Here is a 20,792-nt window from a genome sequence, read left to right as displayed (position 1 = left end):
AACATACTGCAGCACTTAACCTTTATGATTGAATGTTTTGTAGCTATTTTGTGATCTGTAGGTTGTAATGTGTCGATGATAAACTGAGGCACAATGTGGTTGAAACTGCACATATTTTTCTTCAGAAATTTCAGGCTGTTCAGTAAATGGGAAGGTTTTCAGAATGTACTATTTTGCACTAAAAGAAAAGGAAAAAGTTTAAGTTGTGGTTATTTATAGGTTATTGTGCTCTTATTTTACTGGTCTGGTCCACTTCTGATCAAATTGGGCTGAATTAAAACAAGTGTGACACCTCTGTTCTAAAGGCAACATGCTAACCCTCGTGTCGTCCTGTAGGTCAAAATTGATCCGTTTTAAAGCTTGAAAATGTGGGGGAAAAAAATATTTTCACAATGAAACTTCTAATGTCCACATTTTCAACATTTTTGGGAAATCTTTGAACATTTTTTGGTGGAAAAAAAAGAAATGTTAAAAATGTTTGAAAACATTCACAAAATAAAAAATCAACCAAAATCTAGCAAATTTCAGTGGATTTTAGTTGATTTTTTTGTGAATGTTCTTAAAGAAAATATTAGAAGTTTTGCTGATATATATGTAATCATTTTAGATATTTTTTAGGATTTTTTTTGAAAGATTTTTATTCATTTTTTGAAAATATTTACAAGAATTTTCTTGCCACATTTGGGGATTAAAAAAAAAACAAACTTTTAAGGAATTATTGGAATTTTCTTCCTGAAGGTTTTGCAAGTTCAGAAATTTGGGGAATTTTTTTGCTGAATTTTTGGATTTTTTTCAAACAAGGAAACAATATTTTTTGGTGCCTGTAAATGAAGACAACAGGAGGGTTAACTTATCTCATGTCCTTTAGTACAACTAAGATGAAGTCGCTAAATTCAGCTTTTCTAGCAGTTGGACAGCTCTCCTCTGCATGTACGGACTGAAAACAACTAAATGTATAAAACACATCCAACAAAATGACAAAAAAAAGAGAAAGAAACAAAATGTCAAACAGGGTACATGTGTTCATTATGTTTAATTTTCAAATAACTGATGGCAAAATGAGAATATTTACAGGAGGGAATATGTATGATCTGTACAAAGAAATATACATGCAAAGATAAAAAAAAAAAAAAAAACACAAAATGTAGCAAACGTAATTTATGAAACAAATGAAACAGGAAATAAACACAACAAAAAAAGACAAAATGACAAAATGAAAAAAACCAAACCTAAACTGAGGTATCCAGTCCAAGTTTCCTTGTTTTTAATGGCCTGTGCGCACCTTTTAAAATAAATAAAAAGGTAACAGAGGGCTGATGCTTAACCCCAAACTGAATTCATGTATTGTGTTTTTCGTTCCAGGAACCAACGGATTGTTACTGTTTAAGGGTAGTTTTTTAACAGAGGAATAGAAATATTTTGGCAACAAGTATCTGTACATAGAAGATCATTTTGTAAATAAAATCTCGTATTGTGTTCTTGATCCATTCTGTGAACTACAGGAGTTAAATTTCTCTCTTCCTTTTAATTGCCTAAAGGTGAACAGGATCTAATGGTGTTCCTCCGACATTGTGTAAACAGTCATGGTCACAGATTACCTAACTCAAGTGAAGCATAATCGCAATAAAACATTTTTTGTTTTATTATTAAGTACTATAAAGCTAGAGCAACTTTGGTGTACCAATACTACAGAGGCATACAGTACAAAAAGTGTTAAATTAGTTTTTGATCAAACCATAACGATTGTAGATTGTGACCTCTAACGCGGCCCGGCCTGGCAGTCATGACGCTCGACGAAATAAACACAAACTACCAGCAGTGCTTGCAGTACCAAGTACATGCTTTTCTCTAGATTTATTACAGATACAACAGATGTCTTCATAAATAGTTGCATAAAATGTTAAAGCCGCAACATTGCACATGATAATCAAACATAACATACAATGAGTGCATTTACAGTAAGTCGTCCTCCTCCGCCTCCACATTCAAGCTCATCTGATTGGCAGTCACCGCTGCCACCGAGGCTCCAACAGTCCTGCCGTCCAAAAGCAGGAGTCCGCCGTGAACGTGAGGGGAAAGAGGCCAGAAGTCTATATACAAGGTAAGGCTTAAACATGTCATATCTGCGCAACACAAGTTTTGTTCTAGGAAAAGCTAACGATGGATGTCTATTGTTCCTTCTCAGGTCGGACAGTGCAGCATTATTACTCACGACATGGTCATCATGGTATCTTAGATTAGGTACGTTATGTAAGCGCAGCCATCAAAAAGCTCGTGTATAAATGTCTCAAAGTCAAGTAGCTCAGTTACTGTCTCCACGTGTCTACAGAGTTCAAAGTAGCACAGCAACTTTCAACTGATGAGCATTTTCTACAATTATTATTTTCTCGGAAACGTAGACTGTACTTTTCCTTTCTATACATTGTTTCTATAAGAAAGGGCTGCTTCTCAAAAGTATCTGAGTTACAGCTTTAGTGTAAAAGAGCAAAAACACACAACGTCTGGGCTCCTCCTTAGCAACATGAGGGAGGGCGGTTTGCTCTCAGCGCTATCACCAGCTTTCTCCTGAAAGCTCTGTGTCTGTGCAGTGGCGTCAAGGCTCGATCAACCGGCTCTTCTAATCAGCTCCAACTCTTTCAAAAGAAAATAACTTACTTCATAATGTGTTCATTTTTTTTTTTTAGAATTTTTTGTTCACTTAATTACAAAATCTGTTTTGAGTTGAAACCAGCAAGCAGCAGTAGACAAGGGCATCCATTAATTTACGTGATTGGGGAGAACTCTGTTCTCTCGGGCTCTGATTGGCTTAAGACCTCAGCAGGTCTGAACTACTAAAAGGACTACAGAATTTTACTAAATTGATATTTTGTGAAAGAGGATAAGATCAGCATTCATTGTTTCTCCTTCTTTTTACATCTAGACCATAAAGACACTGGTTCCAGCGGAACCTGCAGCCCCTACAGCCTCAGCACTGGACAACAAACCGAGGAGTGTCCAGTTTTTCCTGCGTCTGTCTGCTATGATCACATTGGTGAGGCAGTAGGGGCTGGGAGGTGTTTGGGAGTTAAACTCGAGGCTGAAGGCGACTTTGAATGAAGCTCCTGACTCCTCCGATGGGCCGGGCGTCAGTCTGATGTTTCCTTCTGTCTATGAAGGAAATGAGGCGGGAGGTATCCAGGCAACCTTCTGCTCTGGCCCGACCATCACCAAGACCGGCCTGCAGCCACGGCTCCTGGAGGCAGAGCCCAGCCGGAGGCCTCCTTCCTGGGTCAGTCCTTAGGAGCAGGCAAACAAAGTCTCGGGCCGCCTGGCTGACGCCCTGGAAGTAATCCCTGGGGAAGCTGAAGTCCAGCCTGCAGATGTTCAGGCAGGTCTCCTCTGCGCTCTCGTCGAGGAAGGGGGAGGCGCCGCTCAGCAGCACGTAGGTCACCACGCCCAGACTCCACAGGTCAGAGGTCAGTGACACGGGCTCTCCAAGGACCAACTCTGGAGAGGCAAACTCAGGGCTGCCCAGCAGAGGGTGAACATAGTGGGCGCTGTTGAGCTGGACGGCATCCCCGAAGTCTATGAGTTTGACCGTTGGCTGGCCGCTGGTGATGTGGGCAACCAGCAGGTTCTCAGGCTAGAACAAGAACAAAGAAAAGAGAATAGAGTCAGCGTGAGACTTGTGTACTAGATTTGTATTAACGCATTTAAAACAACTGGGGTTTCCTTACATAGTGGGTAAATCCTGTCAGATTGGAGATGAACTACATGACCTGAAACCACAATACTGCTTCACAGTTGATTACTAAGGGCCTCATTAAGGCTGGGTTATGCTTTCTGCATGAATGAGCTGCGTGGAAATGAGACGCTTGGAAATCCGCTTGAGAGACCACATGTGACTTTATACTCCATGCACTGTCTGCTCCCAAACTGCAGGGGGCAGTGTATCGCAAACGCACGTCTACCTAGTCTACCCTGGTACTAAACTGGAGTAGAAGAAGTTTGCCATCGTTTACACCACCTAAAACATGGCATTTTACTGAATAGCTGCAATTCAACAGTATGTTCAAAATTCACGTCATGAATTGTTCATAACTCGGTTACCATGGTGATCTCTGTGTGATGAATCCTAGAAATGCCTGGATTTCTGAACTTTTGCTGCTAGGAGAATCTGTTCTTCTGCCAGTTGTCCACGTCTCCGTCCACGTAGTTAAAAAATTTTGGAGGCGTAGGAAATTTTCTGCTTGAGAAGGGCCGTGTGAGGGGCGTGGCTGCTAAAATGACGTAATTTGTCCGCACGGACCTCCCGGACGCGGCATAAAATAAGCTTTATACTCCCGTGTGATCAAGGACAGCTGTAGAGCTCATGGATGCGTAATTCTTCTAATTAAACTACTCTCCAGCCTACTTTCAGTATATACTACATGGATGTGCGATAGATCAGTCTGTGTGTTCCACTGCATGTTCATGGTTGCTTTATTAATGCAGTCGGTACTTTTGTAGTGTAGCTGCCACATTTACACCCTCTGATGATGAACTGAACATCACTTTAGCAGATCCTCACAGATATATGAGAGTCAGCTAGAAGCTCTGCATGGATGTCAATCTACCCTCTAGCTTTTTGAGACCACGACACTACAGGGGCATCAGCTGTGCCTCCTTCTGAACGGATGTAGCCATTTTGACTCGATAAACAAATCGCATTCTCCTTGAAGTGGCTTCACTGATAACGATCCAGTTGTTGGTGTAGTGCCTCATCATGGTAGTGAATAGAAATGTAGTACCCAGTTAAAAGATTGCTATTTCAAGATATTCTATTTTGTTCTGTAGACTGGCAGCCTGGCCTTGAACATCATTTTTGCTTGTACAAGTTCAGATAGTAAGGTTTTATTTGTCTTAGAGCTGCTTTAACTTTGGAGTTGATGTCTTCCCGAAATTAAGTTACAGAACAGCAGATTGGTGTTTCTTTGACGCAGAAGACATAAATGCAGATCCACTACAAATACATGGAATGCATTCTGCGTGCAGGTTAAATGTATGACAACAACTACTGGTACGTGGTATTAACCCTGGACTACCTCCAGAAACCAGGTAAGTTCTAAAGGTGTCTTGTCAAGAACAGTCCTCAAAGACGCCCTTTTACTGTGTAAAGGCGATGAAGCTCAGTGGAGGAGCAAGGACAACTGTTTTCTGTCTTTATTAATTTCTGTTTTCTTGAGTTAACCCCATCTAGTGGCTGAATGATGGGGATAAAAGCGACCTCACCACGATCTTCATGGCTTCTGGGAAGAATCCTGGAGACAAGGCCTGATTCTAAGGGACTGGTCAGGTCAGTCAAACTCAAAACAATTTTAGAGCTCTGCCTGCTTGTAGAGGAAAAGCAACTTTAGTTTTTTTGTAGTACAATGGTAGATATGGGCTCCTATAATACTAAAGTTTGTAAATGTTAATGCTAAGGCTAAAACATGTAGAGGCCAGATGCGTAGGAGGCAGGATAACTGTTTTCCCATTTCATTGATTTCTGTTTTTCTTGACTTAACCCCATCTAGTGGCTGAAGCGAGGGAGACTGCCAGGAAGGTTTGGCCTACCGGAGAGAGAGACAGTCTTTTGACCGCAACACACATCCAAGGCCTGCAGCCCATTCATCCTAAGTTTATCTTTAGCATCCTAAGCCTTTTTGTTTCTAAGTTTATAAGAAATTTATGTTACACTAAATAGTGCCTTATTTTGAAAAAAAAAAAAAACCTCACCACAGTGGCTATATAGGCTCAGGAATAGCCACTACACTCAGTTTCAGACCAAAGAAGAGAATGATCATTTCCAGCTATTTCTACTGTTTTTGCAGCTTCACTGTCTTCTGCAGAAGACTGAATCATCGACCCTCACATCGAGTCTAGTAGTAACGGGAAAACATTAAGGTCTTACTTTTACGTCCAAATGAACTATTCTGCAGTTGTGCAAGTAGTGTAAAGCTTCTAAAACGTTGCGCAGGTAGCAGGCCACTTTCTCCTCCGTCAGATTCCCCCAGCTCACTATGTAGTCAAGCAGACGGCCTTGGTCAGCCCTGAAACACAAAGCAAAAATTAGAAATGGAAGCTTCAGCCGTCTAAATTGCTTGTGTCTGTTTTTGGTTGTGTACGTACATCTCCAGGACTAGGGCGTAGCTGCTGGGGGTTTCGTACGTGTCTATCAGGCTGACTATGTGTGGGTGTTGGAGTCTCTGGAGCAGATTGAGTTCCTGAGTCACCCGGTCTCTCCTCATCAGCTTCTTGTTTACCTGTTTGACCGCCACCGTACGTTTGGTGCCCTGGTGGTCGCAACGCTTGACAACAGAGAAACGACCCCTGATGAAAAGAAACGGGTCAGTCAGTACGCTTTGCACAGATGTTGTGGATTATTGTCAGAGTGATGATCTGAAATTGTTTTAATTCACCGACATGTTTTGTGCTTTAACTGTGGAGATATTTAGGCGAGTCTGTTACCTTCCCAGTTCAACCACTTCAGCGTAGTGAGACTCAAAGTTGTCCTTCCAGCTCACTCTGACCCCATCAGCAGACACAGCTGAGACAAATAATAACACAAGTCGACATTCTGTCAAACACACCTGTCAGATAACACCAATGGAGGCAGTGATCCTGTACATTTTGATCTCTGTTATCTTACCCAACACCCTGAGGCTAGCTGATGACGTTACACTGCCCAACTCGTTGGTTGCAACACAAGTGTAAACGCCATCATCCTCAGAGGCCACGCCGATTATCCGCAGCGTTGCTTCACCCGTATCGCTGAAACAAAAACACACAAGTTAGTCTACGTCTGCTTTGAACATTAAACTTACTCACTGATGCCACCACAAGCTGAATTAAATCTCCTGGAGGCTTGCAAAGTTTTTGCTACTTCTCAGTGTCAGATTGGAAACAGAGCAGATGTAAAACTCTTTCTAAATCATCAAACAGAGCAATGGTTTGATGGAGCTGTAGGTCGTTATAGTGAAGCATTAATGTGCTTATTGGACTGTCAGCTAAACTAATTCCAACAATTCCAATGTGTTTATTTTGAATGTCAGAGGCAAAATGCTTTATTTATTATATTTCAAACTTTGAACTTGGAGTGAAAGATCAGACGATGACATCCAGACTGTTTTCTTACCTGTAGGCGATGCTGAAGTGTCCGTTGTTGCTGAGGTTGCTCTGGTTGGGTCCCTTCCAGGTGACGGTAGCCCGGGGTCGGCCACAAACCTTACACCTGAGGGTGACGCTCTCTCCGTTGTCACACGTTACATCACTCAGAGGTACGAGGAACTCTGGAGGAACTGAAAGGACAGACAGGTGAGAATGTGTTGGAATAAACGCTTTATTATTCAGATGTAACTGAATTAATTATTGCTCATTCACAATATTGATTTGCTTTAGTCTACAAATAAAGACAAATATAAAACTTACCATCATAGATGTAGTTTGGATTTAGAAGCTGCAAAGAAAGACAAACAAAAGTCAGCTGTTAAAAGTGACGGGACTTCAAAGCATCGCTATAGTTTCTTGAAGTGAACTGAAATGCACCTTTACAGAAACTTTATTGGCCAGGCCATCTCTGGACTTCCTGTAACCATTTTCCAGCTTGGTCTCTTTCTTTGCCTCCTTCTCCTTTTTCTCAGACTTCTTCCGGATGCGCAGAGACGTGTGCCAGGATGAAGACTTCCTACTGGAACAACACAAATACCACCTGTAAGGTCTGTGTCTTGTTAAACATGCAGATTAGCGTCTCAATTACAGAGACAGCAGAAAAATTACAAATTAAAGACAAACTTTTAGCCGTGACACTGTGGTTGTGTCTCTGGAACTGGTTCTGAAATTCCAATTTCAGAGGATTCACTGAGAAATTTAAACAATTAATGATTCCTTAACTAACTTCACTCACACTGGGAAATAGGCTACTGCCATCTGTCTGCACCAGCAGTCATGTGAGCTGGATGTTTCCTCATCTACTTATGCATTTGTCTAAATCAACGATGAGTGTAACATTATTCCTACTTCACCTCCCAGCTTTGGCAGATTTTCCCGATTCACATATCGTCTTGTGTGACCATAATTTATCAAATGCTGCTACAAAAGACTTCACAAGGATGAACCGGACTTAGTCATCTTTACAGTTAAGTAGTCGAAGTAAACCCCCAAAATGACTAGTCCGTTACAGCTGACTACAGGAACTTTACTAACATTTATAGGAACAGTGATTGCAGCAACATGTTTGATATTCTATATTCTCTAATATTAAGTGATTGTTTACCTTGATAGACTTCTATTTGCGCTACAGAATGAAAGCTCTTGCCCCAGTGGTATCGTATTTGGACGTACAGAATTTCCTGGTATGTGGGTCTTGATTTAATAGGTCAATAGATCACAGCCGGCTCACTGCTGGACTGGCATAGATGGCCCCTGTGACTACAATACAGTTTACTTTATCACTAAATTATTATTTAACATGCATTAATGTACAGGACTTCACTGTTATAATAACCCTGACCTCCTGCCTCTCAAAGAATCTGTGTAGTTCCCTACAGCTCAGTAGCCTGCAGTATAAGACAGCTGCACCTCTTTTCTAAAAACCACATGAACTGCAAAAGAACACTTAATCTTTGTCCACGTCTTACTTGATGGATCCCTCGGGGCAGTCGGGGACAATGGTCGAGGTGTGTCCCAGCACGAATCCGGGGATCCAGCCCTCGGCGGCGGGGCCCTGCTCGGTGGCAGCCCTGAACACCAGGAACATGTTTTGCTGGTTGCTGGCCAAAATCTGGACGACCTCACCCTGAATGACGCTGATCTCATCCTCCTTCACAGCCATGTAGTCCTGGGTCACCAACATGGTGGATACGCTACTGCTGCTGCTACTTTCACTCTGCACCAAGAGGAGGAGGCATGAGGAAAACCGTCAGTGCAAACTCACATGATTCAAGGAAGTTAAATGCAAATGATTTTTAAAATTAACCGTTTAAACTTTGGGATGAAATCTCAAGAGAATTACAACCAAACTGCTTTTGATGAGAAAAGTAAACAATAAAGTAAACTAGGCTAACCATTGGAAACGGGCTTTGTAAAAAGATTAGATTCATGTGCAAGAAAGACGCAGCACTGGTTCATCATTTGCTTCTTGGAAAAAGGCAACTGGATGAAGAAAGGCAGGAATAACATGAAGATATCCACTTCACTCGTCTTTGCTCTGCAGCTCCAGGCAAAGACGAGAGGAGGAACGTTAGGTTGAATGAGGAAATCTCTGTTCAGTACGTTTGTAGGTGAACCACAAACGTCAGAGGTTAGTGGCAAGAAAAGTGCATTTCATCAAACACACCATGAAGACAGCAGGTGGTGAAGGACGGCCAAGAGGAAGTCAGGTGTTAGTATAAGCTTTGTTAGAGTTCAGAAATCTAGAGAGAGCCTTAAAAAGCAACCACTGAAGAGGTGAAAAAGTTCCACTAGAGAGGTTCTGAGCCAGTAGACACCTTTGCTAGAGATTGTCTTCAGAATTTGTCTAAAGCTATAAAGGATGATGTTGAAGAGCAGTGAAAGTTGTCAGAGATGCATAGTAAAGGACAGATTAGTAGCTCTGGCTGCAGCAGGACAGGAGACAACAGGCAGACAGGATAGACCAGGCTTCCCTCTGCCTCGGTGTTAGTCGGATCAGCTCTGGGCAGTAGGTAGTAGTCTTACCCCGTTGCTCTGGGTGGACTGGATGGACTGCTCACTGGCCGATGAGCACGTACTCATGCGGTCGGCCTCCTTGCTGTGCGTGGAGTGTCTGTGGGTTTGGCTCCCAGAGCCAGTTTGGATCTGGTTTGAGCTCTGACGAACCGGAGACTCTCCTGCTTCCCCTGGGAAGGTGAATGAGCCAGGCCGGCTGGCTGGAGAGCCCGGCATGGAGCTCCAGAATCCAGATCCAGACTTTTGGCCTGGGCTGGGAGGGGGAGGAGGGAGGGTGTCCTTGCCAAAAGCGGGAGTGGACATGGGGGAGCTCATGGGGGACACAGCTCCTGGCCGTGGTTTGGAACTGGGTGTGGAGGGCAGAGGCCCAACCGTGGCACGGGGAATAGGGGCTACAGCGCTGGCAGGAGTGGGGGTCTGTGCTTGGTCCTCTGGGATGTGGACAGGGCGCTTGCCCTGTGGGCTACCCCCTAGAGGGAGCAGGGGAGGAGGGACAGGACGAGGGGACGAACCTGGATCACAATCGAGTAAAACTCACACCTTTCATTGTGGCATACAAAACAGATTTCACAAATACAGATTTGGGTTCCATACCTGACATCTTGTTGGGGCCGTCGGGGTCGGCCCCAGCATGGTGGCGTAGGGGTTGGGGCAGACGGGAAGGTTGTGGGATCCTTGAGGGCCGACGAGAGCCACCCTGAGGTCCTGCAGGGATGGAGCTACCCTGAGAGCTTCCACCTCCTACTCCAGGGGCCACACTGGAACCACTGCTGCCTCCACTTGGAGCTCCCATGCTGGGCACACACGGCCCACTGCTCGCCTCTACATGGTTCCTCTGATACTCTATTGGTGAGGTCAGAGCTGTGATAAGGTGCAAAAGGGACAAAGGTGGCTATGTACAAAACAGTTCATCTATATAACCTTCTGCGTGCATCATTATTAGCCTACCATTGAGGAAGTTGCGTTGGCTCTCGAGTATCTGGCTGATCTGAAGGGTCCAGACCTCACGCACCCCTGGGTGTGACGAATGAAGAACGAAGGATTCCACGGTGCCGTTGGTCGACCGAGAGGTGAGGATGAACTTACAGGGATCACCTTCCACATTGTCCTCCAGACCCAAACAGCTCACCTGGAATGCAAAAAAAAATAAACAAGTTCACACGCTGAAGTTCATCACAAAGGAAAAGCAGTTTGCCCTTTAACTGATGGTTTGGTGGCTTAATCATATATCTTAACTTCCACTGGCTTTCACTCATAGTGTACTTCAGGTGGAAAAATAATTAGTGTACACTGTTTAACCTTCATATCATACCTTGATGCTGTTCTTGTAGAGGAAGCCTGGCAGGGAGATACCTTTCTTCTTGTCCAGTGGCTCACTGAAGATGACAAGCTGCTCAAACAGGAAGACTCTCCTGTCCTTCATCCGGCCCAGCAGGCTGCCCTCTGGATCGGACACCATGAATGTGTCCTGCAGCAAAAGGCGGCCCTGAGCCACAATTTTCCCCTGGAGAGGGAGATGGGCATGTCAGGAGATGAGTCGTTAATATGTGCTTTGATGAGCGAACTGTATTTGTTGGGGCAGTATCTTCAATCACAACTTTCTTACATCAAATCCCTGAAGCCGGCCAACATTCATCATGTCGTTACACCTCTTTGCCACAATGCACAAAACCTCCACTGCTTTCTGTAAGAGGCAGAGAGGAAAAGGTTTGATGGGGCTCCTGAAGATGTTTCCTTTGATTAAAGAGGAGCTTTAAGATCTCTTATCATACCTCCAAATCCATAGACTCAAGCCCAGCCTTTTTAGAATGTTTCAGGAATTCCTAAAACACAAAAACAAGACATGTAAGAAAGTACAAACTGAACAGTTTACATTTTTAACATCATGGTAGATCATGTGGAGCAGAGATGTACATTTATAGATGGCAGGTGTCAAATATGAGGACGTGAAAAGTGGCAAATGAGCAGCAGCTGGAGCTCTGGCGCCCTCTGCTGTATTATACCAGACTAACCTTTAGCAGCAAATGGTACTTCATGATCCTTGAGACTGGTCTGATGAGCAGGTCTGTGATCTGCAGCCTGTGTCCCAGCCGCTGCTTCAGGTCCTACAACATCAAACAGATTTAGAGGCTGATAGCGGCAGTTTATAGCAACCAATTCATCTCATAGGGTATAATCTTCACAATCATGGGCTCATACCTCAAAGTAGGTGTTGATGTACTCCGAGACAATGTGCTCCGACTTGGGCTTGTTTTGACAGTACACTACGTACATGTTTAGTCTCCGTTCCTGGTTACGAAAAGCACATGCAATTACAATTTCATCAAATGTGTACAAGCAAGTACAAAAAAAACAGAAGTTAAATTCATTGCAGACAAACCTGTTTGAGAAAGAGCGGTCCCAGTCTGTCGGGGTCCTCCAAACACTTCTCCAACTCCCTGAGGAAGAAGCTGAGCAAGAAAAAAACGACAGAGGAAGAAGTAAGCTACTGCACCGCTGATTCTTAGAACTCTCTGTATGTGTGTGTGTGTGCCTCATACTCTTTGTGCCAGTCGAAGATTTGATGGATGTTGCCAAACACGATTTTGTCTTTTCCCTTCATGTCATCAGGGACACCCTCCTCCTTCATTCTGCTCATGTAGCCCTTATGATGGAGACACACAGATATGTGAGCAAGGACTCACAGCAAGGCGTCTACAGAGTTCAGCACAGAAACGTAGATGAAGCACTAACTCACCTCCACCACCAGGCCGAGGTCTCTGACATAATTTCGCTCTGTCTCCACCCACTCCAGCAGAATGTAACTAGAACAAAGAAGAAAAGCACAGATGGCAGATTTAAAATTAGAACTACCTTACAGACATAAAACGTGTGTAGTTTGTATGTGTGTGATGGTAGCAGACATACTGTCTTCTCTTAAGAATGCTGGTCCTGCGTTCGTCCATCTCCTCGATGGGGGAGGAGGAGGACAGGAGGGAGTTGTCAGACGGGTTGAAGGAGGGAGAGCTGCTGTCTCCCTGTTCTACAGACAGAGAACTGGGTCTGTCCTCCAGAGCCTGCAGCAGGGCATCAAAAAACAGCTCAAGTCATGTTTGTCAACAGCTTCTCTGTTTCAGGAGAGTAGTGGCAGGACAACAAATGTCAAAAAAATGTGACCAAAAAATGTTTTTATAAAATGTATTTTTCATGTGTGATGTAGTGCTGCAAAGTTAGTTTACATTTACTATACAAGGTAAACACTTCGCACATCTATCAAAAACAGGTGCGTAGAGGAAAAAAGACCATAAAGTTGCAAAAAGAGGCTTAGCCAGAACAGACTTGTATGCTTGTTTGTAATTAATTGTTCTGTGTTTTTTGTATGAAATAGCTAATGATATTTGTTTGCAAGTGTGAATGGGATTGGCTGTGGAGGAACAGCCACTCCCTATTTAAGATGGCTTCTCATGAACTAAAAAATGCTTGTCTGATGAAGGTCTAGCACCGAAACGTCACAATAAAGGATATATTGCAAGTTGGACAGTGTGCGGGGGCCTCTTTTTGCAGTTTACATTTACTGACAGAACTTTAACTGACATGAACCCACCATCATATACAGCTTTGTGTTGCATTCAATGTATCAAAATTAAGGTCATTTCAAGGTTTCAGGGACACTCACAGTTGCATTTGTACTATAATATACACGATCAGCCACAACATTAAAACCACTCAATGGTGAAGTGAATAACCTTGATCATATTCGTCCTATGTGGTGTTCTGCTGGAAAACCTTGGATTTTGGCATCCGTGTTGATAAGACTTAGACACCAACATAAACATCGTCCCAGAACAAGCACACTCCCTCATGCAAAATGGAAATCCCAAATGTCACTGGCCTGCTACCCCTGCAGGAAAATGCACCCCAACCACATCGCAAACACATCAAACTATCAGAAACACCTTGAGGACTGTGACGGTCACCCAAGACCTCCAAACTACCAAGTCCCCATTCTGATCAAGCATCAACAGGATGCAGTGGAACAAGTTTGATTCCCCGGTGTTTAATGTTGTGGCTGATCGGTGTTCATGCTACAGGTAAAATATGTTTCTAAAACGCTTGCGTAAATGCAGACAGTATGAATTGGCACTAAGTTGGAGTGTTTGTATCCTACCATCTTGCTTTTGACGAGCTCCTCGATGGCGCTGACCAACTCAGCGGCACTGGGCGTCTCTGAACTGGATGGACGGACTGACAGACGAGAAGATGTCTGGGCAAAAATGGAGAGATGAGAGGAGGTAGAATAAACAAGCATGAGACGATGATAGTCAATGCTTTTAAACAGTCTTCTCTGCTAACTCTGTTCTCTGGCTGATGTTAAGACAACTCTCCTACAGAAACAATAGCTGTGTTTAAAGTAATCAAAACGCATACAAGCTCTGTAAACTTCAATTAGAATCTTCAGAAATACGCCCATCTGTTTTCTGTGCAAACCTAAATTTGGTTGTAATCGTCCAATAATGGATGGCAAAGAAAAAGCTGAATATTTTATGGGTAAAGGTCATGCTGGAGTTTTGACTAAGACGAATTACAAGACTAGCTTTTGATAGTCTCATGTCTTTGTTAGTTTTACTACAAGTGAATGTTTTTTTCTAGTTACTGGTGCAAGCAATGACTTTGTGAAAATGTCTGTTAAATGTTCAATGTTGTAATCTGTAGAGATTCATTTATTAGTGAAACCCCAGTACTGCAGGGTTAATAGCTCAAGGTTTTTAAAAACAGTTTAAAATAAGTATATGAAATTATTTTTAAAAATGTCACTGAAAAGGTAAAAACATGGGGCTGAATGTTGAGCGAATGAAATAGAGATGTGGAAAAACTGAAATGTTTTAAAATAGTGATGAGGAGAAGACTGAAAAAGGTGATTTCAATGGAGTATGTTTCTGTTGCTTTCTCAGAGATGATGATGATGATGATGAGCGGCCTTTGGAGTAAAGAAAGGATGCTAACAGCGAGAATGACAGAGGTATATGTATGCATGTATATATATTCAGGAGACTCTCACCCTTGCTGTGCTGTGCTTCAAGACTTTCCCCAATTAGGTTTTCTGGGTGAGGCTGTGTGCCCTTCTGGCCTCGCCAGCATTTAGAGATGCCAATTACTCGCATGGGTAATGAGGTTAACGCACAGAGGGTAAAAGGAGATGAGGACGAGCGGGCAGGGGCAGGTGACGAAGGAAGTGGTGAGAGGGATGATGGGAACACGGGGTCTTCATCATTTTCACCTCAATGTGGGGTCATATTTAGGAGCTTACAGGGAATCCTTACCTCTTTCCTTGTTTTATGTGTATTATTATTTGTTTCTTTTAAACCTCACTTGGCCGCCACTCTCATTCCAACCTATGTGTGATAAACATGCAGAAAAAAGCTGCAGTCCTGTGGTAATCTAACAAGCTCAAGGCATTACAAAGCTCAAAATTTTCTCAAAATGTGCAGAAGCTGGCGCAAATAAGGTATTAAAGCCCTCTTATCTGCACTAACACTGAGGAAAAAAAGTCCACTTTACCCTCCATTTACAGTTAAGAGCTACATGCGCCCTCTCTATCTACATTTCGCCCTAATGCCCTCGCTCATCTGCCAGGAGATTCTCAGTTCCAGCGGTGTGTTGAAGTAACAGGGCAGAAGTCAAAACAAGTACAACTGGAAAAAAAAGGAAGGAAAAAATCTGCACTAAAGAAATTTAGGAATGTTTAAGAAATCATAAAAATACAAAAGAGTGACTTGTAGGGGACAGAGAAAGGTGTATTTTAAAAAGAAGAAAGCCTAAAAAAGCCGCTAGTTTCATGTTCTTTCAGTCTAGAAATTGTTGTAGAAACCAAAGAACAGGCTGTAGAAAGTTCAAGAGTAGGGGGGTAAAAAGAAAGAATTGAAGAACTGAGCGAGGGAAAAGACAGATGGGGAAGAGCGGGACATTTCAGATGGAAAGGTATGGAAACTGAGACAAAGCAAAGACAGGACATAAATCAAGGTAATGCTACAGCATGGCAAACAGCAAACGGTACAACCAGGAAACAAAACAAAAGAGAAACAGAAATTAGTGTCAGAGGAGTCTCCGCTTTAGTCTCTTTATTAACCTGGGTTGCCTGAAACTTTTCACTGTTTTCTGCTTCAGAAGAGAGAGAACATGATGTAACATGCCAAGATAATATGTTATGCATAACTGAAACTAAAGAGGCACTTAAACTGTCAGGAAATGTCCTTTTTGGGGAAAAAAAAGGGGCTGAAATGAGCGAAGGTGCAACCTGGAAAACCAAAAACTGTAACAGCAATGTGAAGAAAAAGAACCCGTGTAATTGCTGGATAGGACAGTTGTTGCCCTGCTCAGATATATAAAAAATAACTTCAGTTCTAAGTAATGGACCAAATGTGGTTCTATATTTGTGTGATTTGACCTAAATATTAGATATAACAGCTGGAAAGCCTCAATTCTGTTGACTTTTTGCACGTTTCACGTGACTAGTGTGTTCCATTAAGCAGGTCTATTTTCTAATAATGTGACTTTCTATGAAAAACATGCAAAAGAAAAAGTACACACGTGTAACCTTTTTCTTTAGTACACATCTATTTTAGACGGGAGCAACTATACATGTCAAGAGTGCATACATTTAAAAGACTAGGAGTAAAAAAACTCTCTAAACAGAGGTTTGTTTTAATTCCTCTGGGATGACTTGCGATAGGGCTGATCAACAATGACTACGCTTAATATTAATTGAAATGATCCAGCATAATCAGACAGAATACAGGAGATCATGGATGGAGCTTCAAAAATTTCTTAGAAGCAAATTCTTGGGAAGAATACAGTGTTAGATGAAATACTGTTCATCTCAGAGGAAAAGCTGCCAAATGTTCAGAAAACTATAAAAATCTGGCAATTTAACTGTATTGAGATTTTAAAAAAAGTACCAGAAAATGTTAAGAATCAAAGGTGAATACAGTTTGTGTCCTGCTTCTCCTGTTGACCATCTTTGCCAATCTACCCCCCCTTCTGTCTGACCTCTCTTCTGCCCCTGCTCTAGCGCTCCAACTCTCCTCACCTTGTCATCCTGTGAGTCTGGCTGCAGCAGGCTGTGTTGCTGGATGGCCATAGGTGGAGGCAGAGGTACTGAGTCAGCACCCTCCTCGCCCTCCTCCTCTCCACAGCTCTGCATGCCCGAAGAACTGGACTTGGACAAGGTACCGCTCGACAGGCCCTCATTACGAACCCTCTGCAACACAGGAGGATGAGAACGCAGAGGTTACCTCACCGTAAATGTGGACAACAGAGAGAATAACAGTATTCTGTCCGCCCACCTCCTCCAAAGTTTCATCCTGAGGAGTAGCAGCACTGTCATCTGAGTCTTTCTGTGATCCCATCGTCATCTCTCCGCTCTTCCTCACCTCACGGCTCTTCTTGTGTTTGTGGGCAAGCTTCTTTACATGGCCGTCCGCCTTTCCGCTGCTTAGCCGACGCACCGGGCTGGTGAGCCACTTTCGTAATGTGTTACCTAGGAGATGCACCAAACACATCGAACTCAGCTTGATGCCGAAACGGATAAAACCACACAGATGCACATACCTGATGAATCACAGTCTATAAATTTATATTATTATTTTCAAATATTTTTCTTGAAATATTTCTGCATAAAGAATTTTTAATGCCACTGAGAATCAAAAGTATTGATTTTTAATGCCATTTAAGGCCTTAATTTTTCCCAAATCAATTTAATGACTATTAATGCTTTTTTAATGCCCTGCAATTAACAGGGCATTAAAAATAAATTAACAGTTCTGAGTACACTTCTACCATCACTTGGTTTCTTAATGTGACATAAAGTACTTTCTCACACACTCTTCTGATCTCCTTCCACATTTTTTAACTGATGGAGTTGTGAGAATTTTAACAGGATTTCCAAAGATGCCCCTACCTGGTCTTTTAGGCCCTGGTGAGGTGTGGGAGCCGAGGCCGTGACCAGGCTGCAGCGTAGCGGATGATCCTGGCATGATGGAGTCGTTGCTGCACACTGACAGAGTGTCTGTGAAAGACAGGGTGACGTTTTAAAATTTGTGATGCAGACTTGCACAAAGTAAGTTGCTCCTCAAATGTGGCACAAATACACCACACTCTGTACCTTTGTGGTTGAAGATGCCCTCCATCTCCATGGAGGACCTGGAATGGGCGATGCAGAGCATGGAGCAGGGCACCAGACCCTCCTGGGCAGGAGAGCGGTCTGTGGTCCTGACCAGGCACCAGTCGGGTTTGTCGTGACAACGCTCCAGAACCTCCACCGTCTGGCCACGCCGCACCGTCAGCTCGTTGCTGTTGCTGGCCATGAAGTCGTGTATGACCACAGTCAGCTCGCAGCCACCAGAGAGCTGAGGAGGACAAGACCACGACTGAGACCTGGTTTCCACCTGACATTTGTCCCAGATAGAAGATGCAGTGATGCAGGCAGGGCATCATTTCTGAGGGAGTGTGTGGGTGTTCTCACCTTGTCGCTGTCCAGTGTGTTCTGAGAGGTGCGGGAGGCCAGAGAGATGGTGTCTGGCTGGCTGCTGCCTTCACCCTGACTGTCCAGGTCCTCTCCATCCCTAACAGAAGCACATAGGATCAATAACTGTACGTATGTAGATTCTAATTCTGTTAAAACGTGTGTTCTGCATCAATATGTTTCTGTTGGTTCCCTCTTGAGTTACAGTCGTAACATCTACCTTCGTCCCTTGTGGTGCTTGGCGGTAGTTGCTTTGGGAATATGTATGGGCTCCTTGAGTGCTCCTCTCAGGTGAATGGTGCGCTCCTGGATCACCTCCCTGATGTGCTTGATCCAGTCTTGCTTGTTTTCGATGCTGGACGCCTGTTTGGTGGCCAATAAAGGAGGGAATTCAAGAAGACAAAACTTAGGAGTTGCCATATAGTGATGTTCTTTTGGAATTCTTGTTTCACTCTGTTTCACACAAGTCTGAATTCACCCTCATCGCTTATTAAGACTTTCAGGCATTTTCCCTTCAAATTGTATTATGCACAGGCTGTAAAGCCCCCAAAGCAGTGGTTCCCCAACCTTATATGTCAAATGTACTGTCTGAGCCCTTCCAAATGAAAAACCACTGACTATCTTCAATGTGTGTTTTTCTGAGGTGCATGTTAAAGTGAATGTCTCCTAACATATTAAGCTACAATATTACAGATTGCATTTTCATGGAAGAGGACTGACAATGTCTAGATTTTGGCAAAGTTTGTGTTTGTACTACTTTTGTCTATTTCAGCCTTTAGGCTGTTTACAACTATCAGCTTATTATTCTTGTTTTAAATGTTCTAACCATTTATCCACTATTTTTTAGCTATTTCAGCTCTTTATAAATTAACTTTACTTTTAAGTCCTTTTCCGACACGCATTCCTTTTAACTAATCTGACAGTGCAGATCGTTACGACTTCATGTCTGAATAAGCATCCTGCTCACTCTTCCATTAAAGTCGCAGCATCAATCTTACTGTATTGGACCTGTTATTTCTGGACCACTTTCAACATTGTACAAATCTGACTGGCAGTTGGAGTTGTAAAAAGCAATTAGGGAAAGAGTTTCTCTGCATTTCAGCACCAGTATTGGCTCAAATACATCACTAAGGGCCACCTGTTTCTATTCACTTTACCCTACAATTTCACATCTATTACTATCTGAAATGTCCATAAATACAAAACTTCATTGTGTCAGATCAGATTAGTGAGACTTACTCATGCTGAATGTAATGTAAGGTTCACTTCAACAGTAAGTGGTTGAAACATTTATCCATAAGCTAGCCTAAATGTTAGCATATTTATTACTTTATCTCCTAATTTAAGGTAACTATTGAAACTAATCATTCATTACCTTTAGCTAACCTGAATATTAAGATCTCATAAAATGGTATTATTACTTTTTTTCCTCCCAAATAAGTTGACGTCTGTACACATAATAATCAACATTGACTGAAGCAGGCTTACCCTGGGTTACATATACTGCTGTTTGGGAACAACTGCCTTTGCCATTGAATATTTTACAACCTTTTAACCCCACAGATTTGACACTGGGTTACAGACAGTTTCTGCTATGAATCACACGTCTGAATGATTCCCATTTAGAGTGTTCTTAAGCTTTTGTTCTTGAGGAGGAGTGATGAGAAGTGCTCAGACTTTCCGTTTCAGACTTGTGGGAAATGGTTGAGGGCTGTGTTGTGGGATAGTTTGTACTCACCATCGCTCCATGTTTGGATCCCTGACTTAGCTTTGAATTTAAAATATAAAATAGAGAATTTCACTGGTTTGGTTTTAGAAGATGTACAGGACAATTTTTAAATGCTGACAAAATGGTTTGACATGATAGAAATGCACAACACTGATAATTTGCCTCAACAGTGTAATGAAAGTCAATTAAATGTGTAGCAGATTGCAATGGATGTTATCTAAATGTGTGTGTGTGTGTGTATATGTGTAGTTAGCAATGACAGACACGTAATTTACAATGTACATATCACATGACTGCTTTTCAGTGGTTAGTTTGACATTCAACATGTATTATAGAGTTGTAACGCTCAGTACTGAATGTGTGAAGGTTTTGGCTTCATGCTGTTCCAACGGCTGACACAAATTTTAATCCATCTCTGGCAGAATTCAACAAAAAAACACACACACAATATATCTGAAAAGGGAGCTCGAAAATGGGCTTTGAAATAAATTGATATATTCTATTTCTACAGAGGCTGTCAAATCTTTAAAAAAAAAAAAACAATCCTATTTTTCCTGGTAGAGAAATATGGCTACTCGTCATCTTCATAAAGTGGCACAGAGCCAGCATGGGGGATTGTGGGCACTCAGGAGCTGAATCAGTGTCACCAGCGTTGGTGGAAGCATGTCAGCCCACATAGAGAATCAGAGATACAAACATCCACAGAAAACACAGCCCCAGATATACAGATGTGCCTGTGTTTGTTAACAGATGGAACAAAGCAGAATCTAACCACAGGACGGAGGCTGGCAGAGAGAGACAGACAGAAGACCGAGGAGAAGAAGGAAGAAATGAAGGAGACAGGAAGAGTGACTAAAGGAAGCTTCACAGCCACGTTGA

General features: G+C 42.7%; 1 protein-coding gene across 5 annotated transcripts in view; it reads right to left on the bottom strand.

Annotated features, from left to right (window-relative positions):
- Positions 1 to 1,822: 1,822 nt before the first annotated feature.
- trioa (trio Rho guanine nucleotide exchange factor a) overlaps positions 1,823 to 20,792 on the bottom strand; it is an 87,078-nt gene continuing 68,108 nt past the window's right edge. The window contains exons 35-63 of one of the 5 annotated variants that reach the window (XM_051955030.1): positions 19,923 to 19,952; positions 18,405 to 18,547; positions 18,185 to 18,284; positions 17,825 to 18,068; positions 17,621 to 17,728; positions 17,007 to 17,200; positions 16,751 to 16,921; positions 13,832 to 13,927; positions 12,592 to 12,740; positions 12,422 to 12,488; positions 12,225 to 12,328; positions 12,065 to 12,134; positions 11,884 to 11,973; positions 11,697 to 11,789; positions 11,457 to 11,507; positions 11,291 to 11,368; positions 10,997 to 11,188; positions 10,633 to 10,813; positions 10,279 to 10,545; positions 9,694 to 10,154; positions 8,637 to 8,884; positions 7,546 to 7,684; positions 7,429 to 7,456; positions 7,136 to 7,298; positions 6,650 to 6,771; positions 6,469 to 6,547; positions 6,130 to 6,330; positions 5,912 to 6,050; positions 1,823 to 3,622 (exon numbers count right to left, since the gene is read on the bottom strand). In XM_051955030.1, coding sequence (XP_051810990.1) covers positions 3,065 to 3,622; positions 5,912 to 6,050; positions 6,130 to 6,330; positions 6,469 to 6,547; positions 6,650 to 6,771; positions 7,136 to 7,298; positions 7,429 to 7,456; positions 7,546 to 7,684; positions 8,637 to 8,884; positions 9,694 to 10,154; positions 10,279 to 10,545; positions 10,633 to 10,813; positions 10,997 to 11,188; positions 11,291 to 11,368; positions 11,457 to 11,507; positions 11,697 to 11,789; positions 11,884 to 11,973; positions 12,065 to 12,134; positions 12,225 to 12,328; positions 12,422 to 12,488; positions 12,592 to 12,740; positions 13,832 to 13,927; positions 16,751 to 16,921; positions 17,007 to 17,200; positions 17,621 to 17,728; positions 17,825 to 18,068; positions 18,185 to 18,284; positions 18,405 to 18,547; positions 19,923 to 19,952 — 4,566 coding nt within the window. In that variant the 3' untranslated portion in view covers positions 1,823 to 3,064. Of the gene's footprint in view, positions 3,623 to 5,911; positions 6,051 to 6,129; positions 6,331 to 6,468; positions 6,548 to 6,649; positions 6,772 to 7,135; positions 7,299 to 7,428; positions 7,457 to 7,545; positions 7,688 to 8,636; positions 8,885 to 9,693; positions 10,155 to 10,278; positions 10,546 to 10,632; positions 10,814 to 10,996; positions 11,189 to 11,290; positions 11,369 to 11,456; positions 11,508 to 11,696; positions 11,790 to 11,883; positions 11,974 to 12,064; positions 12,135 to 12,224; positions 12,329 to 12,421; positions 12,489 to 12,591; positions 12,741 to 13,831; positions 13,928 to 16,750; positions 16,922 to 17,006; positions 17,201 to 17,620; positions 17,729 to 17,824; positions 18,069 to 18,184; positions 18,285 to 18,404; positions 18,548 to 19,922; positions 19,953 to 20,792 lie in introns of those variants that run through there. The other 4 variants (XM_051955029.1, XM_051955032.1, XM_051955031.1 and 1 more) reach the window with 4 other exon arrangements.

This window comes from Acanthochromis polyacanthus, chromosome 11, assembly GCF_021347895.1.
Source record: "Acanthochromis polyacanthus isolate Apoly-LR-REF ecotype Palm Island chromosome 11, KAUST_Apoly_ChrSc, whole genome shotgun sequence".
NCBI lineage: Eukaryota > Metazoa > Chordata > Actinopteri > Pomacentridae > Acanthochromis > Acanthochromis polyacanthus.
This window is presented reverse-complemented; position numbering and strand designations above follow the sequence as displayed.